Genomic DNA, 7837 nt, shown 5'->3' with positions numbered 1-7837 from the left:
GCAACAGAACAGTACCGCACGGATCTGTTTTTGTACCCCATGTCAGATAATAGGAGTTGAAATCACCCGCCAATATGACATCATTCCCGCTAATTGAAATTAAACTATCAATGTCCATGTGTTGTGTAACCCTGCAGGATAGTATACATAGCGCACGAAATATGGACAACATGAAGGTAGATTTAAGGCTATTACTAGAACTTTGAATTCTGGGAAAAGGAGTTTCGGAGCTATCTTTGTTTGTGACAAATTCTGAATGAAATTAAAGTAATGCACTACGTCGTCTTGCCCGATCTAAACAAAAAGAAGCATAATTTCTGAGATGAACATTTTTGTCTGGCGCTAGCCAAGTTTCTCGAAAAATGACTGTATCAGGATCTAATTGAACAGCGAGACACGACAAATCTGTCGGAACTGGAAAAAATTGAACAGAAGTTCAATTGTAATACGTTTTAAACGACTCATGGCGGAGATATATATATATATATATATATATATATATATATATATATATATATATATATATATATATATATATATATATATATATATATATATATATATTGTGTGTGTTAGCTAAGTGGTTAACATTCCCAGGGTTAGTTCTTGTAAAACATAAATACCCCAGAAAGGTGGTAAGGTGGTGGGAAAAAAGCGCAGCGGTAACTCAAACGCATCGCATGCAAAATGAGGAAACATCGTCGGTTTGTATCCCACTTGCAGACAGTTTTTTTTTTCATTCACTTTCATATCAATTGATTTATAATTGCTTTTACTCGAAAAAATACGAGGTACGAATAAGCTCCCCTGGCTCCTATTTTCACCTTGTTCTAGATTTGCTCGTCCTCTTATAGACATAGTGCCACTTTAACCGTCATTATTTTATTAGAGATAAACTATGCGTCAAAGGCCGAACTTGCGCCTAGAGCTCAAGGTCACACCATCCCCGGCGCAGCGAAGGCAGTTCAGGAAGTCCTCTATCTAGTGCCACTGTCTCCAAATGCCGCTTGCCGCTTTCTTCGACCAAGCCACACGCTATGGTTTCCCATTGGTGGGACAGCTCGTAGGCAGCCGCACTCCAGGTTTCGGGTTGACCCTGTGGCTGTTTCATTTTGTGTGAATTCTTCCGGCTCCCAAAGCCATGTTGCGTGCCACTTGCATGTAGGCTAAGTTACAACACACACACACGCACTATATATATATATATATATATATATATATATATATATATATATATATATATATATATATATATATATATATATATATATATATATATATATATATATATATATATAAACACAATGTACACAAACAGAAAAGACACATTAGCACAAGCATTCGGGTAACACAGTTTGGAATCAACAGTCCTATCAAGACATGCCTTTCAGCTAAAGATGCATAGCCTACTTAGGTAAGGGGCGACTAAAACGCTCAACTCTACCTGTACGCAGTTGGATTTTCACAGTATGAATTACTATGTCTTACAGAAAGGAGGCTGATTATATGACAAAGAAAAGGACAGACCTGGCCTATTCCACGCTGCCCTTGGTGGTACTATCACAATTTCTAATGACTTCTCCAATGTTATATAACTAGTTTGAAGAAAAACCCTTTTCAAGCCAGTTACCACCAGTGTTTTGTATCGGGTATGCTTCTAATGTCTTTCTTATTTATGACTGCGAACTTTGTTCCAAGAGCAAGAGCCTGCTGAGGACGTCGGGAAGCTCAAGTCACCTTGAGCGTGCATGTGCCTTGCATAGCCTCTGTTTTCCGGCTGGCTACGAGGCTGAAAGAGCAACAAGTCCTACTCCCACTTCTGTTCTACTGTGAGCTCAATAAACGATGCCAATTAAAGCCGATTCAGCTTTTTGACCTGAGAATATCAAGCTCGATGGTCCACTTCAACATACAAGGACTCCGTACAAGGACATACGGTATTGGCCGGGCTAGTCTCAACCGCACCGAACATAGGATTTTGTACAGGTTTTTGCCATGTCATACAGATGGGGTGAGTCCGCCGAAAACAGCTTGGATTTCAAGCAGCATTTCCCGAATCGAATGCAGTATGCCGGGCTACAAACATGGCCCATGGTGATTGCGATCAATATTGCGTTGATGGACGTATGGAGCGTTGCACACTTAAGAGAGCCCGACGAAATAGTAGTACACTGAATTCAGACGTCAGACTGGGCTAGTTGCCAATCCATGATGTACACACGCTACAGCAGAGAAATGACGGAAAGGCAGGCCGGAGACAAGCGCTGTCTTTCGTATAATTGCCCGAAAGCAACCTTGACACGATATCAAACAAATTGTTATCGATCTGCTATAATTGGCAATTGCGCCGGACTACAACAATTCTATCCGGCACGACCTATATCAAGAAGCCTACAATTATATTGCGCCCACATTTATTTTTCTTGTGTATACGCATGTATAAGTGTTCTCGTTTAGCTTTTTTTTTTTACTTATACGACCAAGCAGTCCATAGTAGTAGTCACTTCGTAGTGCGACAACAAATGCACGGTTGAAACAGTTGCTTTAATTGATCAAAAAGACCAAACTCAACAAGAAAAATCATTCACGCAGAGGAAATTGGAAATTGGAGAGGAATTTGGAAATTGCTTAAATATGCATAAGCATTGTGACACATGCTCATCTCCATACAGCGTGGTATCATTATCAATGTTATAAAACTTCATCCTACCAATATAAAATCTGATCGATCGTTATCAGCATTATCTGACTAGATGTTACACCTATCTGGGTTATGCACCTTATGGGACCCTATCCGAGCCTTAGAAACCCTATTAATCGTTATCAATGTTATCTGAATCGATCCAATTCTTATCAATCCCTACATTTCCTTACCAACCTTATTGGGCATTATTCAAATCTTATCTACTATTATCAGTCCTGATCAACCTTGTCGAACTTTATTCGATCTTTATTAGGGCTTAATACTCTAATCAGAATTACTTCGACCATTATAAGCCCTGATCGCTTTTTAGTACATCATCCATCTGTGTCGAAACATAATCAAGCGGGATGAAACCCACCTAACCTTCCGTAACTACTTATTATCCTTATCAAATCATTGACTGTCTATCTGCTTGTTTTGTCCGACGTGAAGTGCCCGAGCCCTCACTAATCGGTTGCATTTTGGTTGGAGAAGGAACGCTCAACGTAAGACGCCTCCCGCGACAACTGCAGCGAACCCAGGATATGGCATGCTGGCAATATATTTTCACAAACTGGAAGTTTCCCTATGTCAAGAACACTCCAAATCAGCTATACATGTGTCGCTTTTATTTCCCCATCACCAAATCTTTCCACAAAGCCTTCATGAAACTGTTCTCCTTTAAATTTTGTTTTGTACAATACATTCATATGGTTCCATTTCACCTTTTGCAAACGTGGGTATTTAGCTCAGTCGCTAAGACCCTCCTGTTCTGAGCGTCGGGTCGTTAATTCGAAACTCACCAGCGACAATATTTTCTTTTGGAATTCATTTTGCTTTATTATTTATTGACTAGAGCAACTCGATCATCTTACTTGACAGATGAACGGGCAGCTTTCTCGTCGGGTAGGCATAGAAATGCTTACGCATTTAAAAGAGCCTTCGTTTCCATCGCGAGTTTAGTATATCTGCGCAATGAGGTGCGTGTTTCCGTCCTCTAGGGAACATGGCCGAGATGCAATTATTACATTTTTTTATTTCTTCTTTCTACTTCTAATATTTATGTGTCATGCGCCGTGAGGTGGCGGTATCCCAACGAGCTAAATGGGCCATGGCAGCGGGTAAATTCACTTCCATAATGCGGTCTTCAGTAAATACTCCTGTCCTTAATTACTGACCCGTCAGAAATGCCAGAAAACACTGTACTTGTCCGAACTGTGCCTGCCCGAGATATGAGCAAACAAGGGTGTAAAATTTTGCCTTACACCGTGTAAAATTTTGGCCTATCACTGTCAGAAACATGATAGGCCCCTTTAACCTCGATGCAGACCTTTTCTGAAACGGTCGCTTGGTAAACAATTGTTCCGTCTCTGGCAGGGATTACACATAAAGTTGAGAATGCTGTCAGAAATCAGCTTTATTTTTTTAGGTGCCTATTGAAGTCAAAGTACGGGTTGACCGCCTTACTGTTGGAAATAGAGCGGCTTAGACGAGAACAAAATGATTTTTTTTAATATGTGACGCAGCTTTGATTCACGTGGACATGATTCAGAGAAGCTAGAATACTCGAAAGGAAGTTGCTATAAGTTCAGCGGCGCTGCGCACAGTGCAAGCATTCTTCAATACCAATTGAAGACAGAAAGTTTATAACACTAAAGTTGCCCTAGCACTAAACATGCGGCGAGTTCTTAGAGTTGCGATTGTTATTATTGGAGTTTGTGCCCTGCCCCTTGCTTTGAGCAACTCTAAACAACAGCTTGAGCACAATGCGCCAGACGTTAAAAAGGTGAGCAACTGATAATCTTATACGAGTGTGGCTAATTGCGTCACAGTTGTAACCTTCATAGTTTTTATAGTCTTCGGCTTATTTGGACATAACCCAGCTGTCTTCTTAGAGCTGACTTCCGTTTTCTGTTTTACGCTCCTAAATTTGGTTGGTCACAAAATTAGTATCTCCTTTACGACGGGATGCTGGAACAAGCTACGCATCTCTTTCTTTTAACACTTTTCGTGCATGGGGCCCTTCAAATGATTTCATGCAGTGCGCTGCAGAGTTCAACAGGGAAATATCACTTCATTGCATGTTTTTCCTTTCTTTGCTTCCTTAATATTTCAGCTATGTTATACTAGCTTGTTAACTTAGCCCTACTATCCTTTAGCCGAGGATCTCGGCCAGGATGTCACTAGGCAGATACTGTGAGCTCCTACCTGAACATGCTGAAAGTTTTCTGCATCATATCCAGAGGCCTTGGAGGAAGATCGTCTTTATCTTAATAACTTCCTCATGTAACTACGCACTCTGACACTCTGGTTTGGCTCCGACCAGCATATCCGCCTCTTTGAGTAAAGCAGCTCAATTGTGCTATCTGTCACAAGCACTTTCTAAAAATATTTGAAGGTGTTCACTGAAACACCAGGTATATGTTGCTGTTAGTCTCCAGCATATTGAATGACCTCCAGCTCAAACGCCCCTGCATAATTTCATTTGACTTATTCCCGGGCAGACAGGCCACTTTCTTCTAACGCCCCTTCTATGTCTCTCATGTTCTGCTTGTACTTGAAAACTCGAATACCGCACCGAGATAGCAAACATAAGGCGGGGAACCGCACACCTCGTAACCTTTCCTACTTCTTCTAATCATAAAACAGTCCATGCTTCCATAATACCACGGTTGTCTATTTTCGCTTTGATTACATTGTCATGTCTTTCTTAGTATCCTTTCTTCAATAGCGTTTCTCTGCATTCATCTATCAATGGCATCTACTTTTGTTGCATTGTGACCACTTGATCAGTCGTGTCGTCACACACGATGAATCCCTATTTAAGTGCCTGCGCCTCATCCTCTAATCCACATATACTACGTGTTGCACTTAACTGAAACGAAACTTAAATATTAAAATGGTACACCTCTGACTAAAGAGGCAAACGGCATAGTTTTCGCCGTTCTCAGAATTACTTCATATACGCAAAAGAGATAATTTTCAATGCCAGACGGTCACAGAGGTGGACCTCAATGATAGCCTTCCAATCCATGCTGAGGAAGGTATTTGGGGGAATAACGGAGACAGGATGTGAGGAAGAAGGAGGGTGGTGGTACTGCGGAGACGGTTGTGGGGGCTGCACAGCATCGCACAGCACAGCACAGTGCGTACGTACAACAGTTTACGGCAACAGTTGTAATCGAAATGTTACGGACCATGCTCAGAATTACCCAATTAAGTTATTTCCTTGATTAAAAATGTACCGTGGTTATATTTTTTTTTTCTGGCTGAGGGCGGTGCCTCCGAGGACGCCCGGAAGTATTAGCAATGACGCAAATAGGCTCTTATGCGTCGGTATAGCAGCGCAATGAATCGTGCTTCCAAAGAACGAAGCCGAATGCTAGTCGCAAAAAATCAGGAAGAGACTAAGGAATCAGGGAAATAATGTAACTCTTCGTATTAGCTATGGATGTGATTTATATACTTCTGCAGTGCATTATATAGATGTCAATACTTAGTAGTTTGTAGTTGTTCTTATGCCCAGTGACTTAAGTTGGCGTCAAAGAACTTCACTGAAGAACGGTACGCACCCTGTGGCGTATACTCTCTGCTACATCGGCCCACATATTTATAATGCACAATCCTAGAAATCTGCACACGAAAACGATCAGATATTGGCAATGTAGTCAATAATTAGGACTTAAATAGGGGGCTAGATACTCACTGATAACATAACACCGGGTTAAACTTGACAAGGATGCGTCTTATTAAAAGCCGACAAGTGTGTTTGCATTTGTGTTCAGCGCCGGCCTCTCTTATTATTTCGGAGAGTGGTAGATTGTAATTTTCAAAACGAAAGTGCAGATTTTCGGTGGAAGCTGTGACCACTCGCTTCCTTCTTTTTGCAATGTGCAAACTGGCTTAGTTATTCTGAAAAACAATTGAGAACACAGCCATTGTGAACCCTCAAAGATTATGTCGTTATTTTATTACTTTGCGAGCTTTCTTGACGGTCAAGAAAAAAAGAATTCCATCAAAAATAACATCAATAAAACAACTTCGTAGATTGTTGAGCACTAGCGCCATGTTTCTAGTATGGCTTTTTCCCTAAAACGAGTATTTAAAGTGTTATATAATGCAACTGGCATATGTAACGTGCTGGCTATCTACTACCAGAGCAATGTCATCCCAGTGCAACAATTCCTACTGTCATCCCAGTGCAATCAGCTCTCCTACACGAAGCAGTATAACCTAACTTACTTGATTTTAAAACCTACTTTCCATGTTTATCATCTGTATTATATCAATGAAGGATGAAAATTGGAAATTCCTGTGTATGTTCCTTGCGCTAACTACGATTGCGATATTAGTTGCTTCTTCCCAAGCTATTGGAAGTAGAGAGAGAAAAAAACGAAGATCTCAAGGCATTGCAATAGATCCCCTCTCACGATGACTGGCGATGGCAATGCGTTAGCATCCAATCGACACAGCTGCGCAAAGTATTACCACCGTTGAAACGTCCCATGCATGTGGCCTGATCAGTTACGGGACTAGTCTTTCGCGCTTCCTTAGGAGCACTGATCGCCATCTATCACCGGCGCCTGCAACGCCTGCACGTGACCTCCGAAATAGATGGCGCACAGGTGCGTACGAGCGCTAAGAAAACGCGTCATGCGACAAGTTAGCTCATTTCTGTCACTTATTTTTGTGCACGCTGCGCCATCTAGAGATATAGCCAAGAAGTCTGGGCGTTACCTCCGATACGAGAAGCATGGTTCGCCGATGCCTGCGAATGATGGGAATCGTTGCCTCTCTTGACGCACGCTCGAAAGAGAAAAGTGTATAACAGCTCTGCCTTATCGGTACTCACGTACGGGGCAGAAACCTGGAGGCTTACGAAAAGGGTTCTACTTAAATTGAGGACGACGCAACGAGCTATGGAAAGAAGAATGATGGATGTAACTTTAAGGGATAAGAAAACAGCAGATTGGGTTAGGGAACAAACGCGACCTAATGACATCTTAGTTGAAATCAAGAAACAGCGATGGGCATACGCAGGACATTTAATGAGGAGGGAAGGTAACCGGTGGTCATTAAGGGTTACGGACTGGATTCCGAGGGAAGGGAAGCGTAGCAGGGGGCGGCAGAAAGTTAGATAGGCGGATGAGATTA

The 7837-nt window shown here is 41.7% G+C and overlaps 1 protein-coding gene across 1 annotated transcript in view; it reads left to right on the top strand.

The window, feature by feature from the left end:
* The first annotated feature begins 4254 nt into the window (after positions 1 to 4254).
* LOC135896548 (uncharacterized) overlaps positions 4255 to 7837 on the top strand; it is a 28095-nt gene continuing 24512 nt past the window's right edge. Inside the window, exon 1 of the mRNA XM_065424977.2 lies at positions 4255 to 4469. Within this exon, the coding sequence (XP_065281049.1) occupies positions 4359 to 4469 (111 nt within the window). The 5' untranslated portion in view covers positions 4255 to 4358. The remainder of the gene's footprint in view (positions 4470 to 7837) is intronic.

Source organism: Dermacentor albipictus, chromosome 1 (genome assembly GCF_038994185.2).
Source record: "Dermacentor albipictus isolate Rhodes 1998 colony chromosome 1, USDA_Dalb.pri_finalv2, whole genome shotgun sequence".
Lineage (NCBI taxonomy): Eukaryota > Metazoa > Arthropoda > Arachnida > Ixodida > Ixodidae > Dermacentor > Dermacentor albipictus.
Note: the sequence above shows the minus strand (reverse complement) of the source record. Positions and strands in the feature narration are given on the sequence as shown.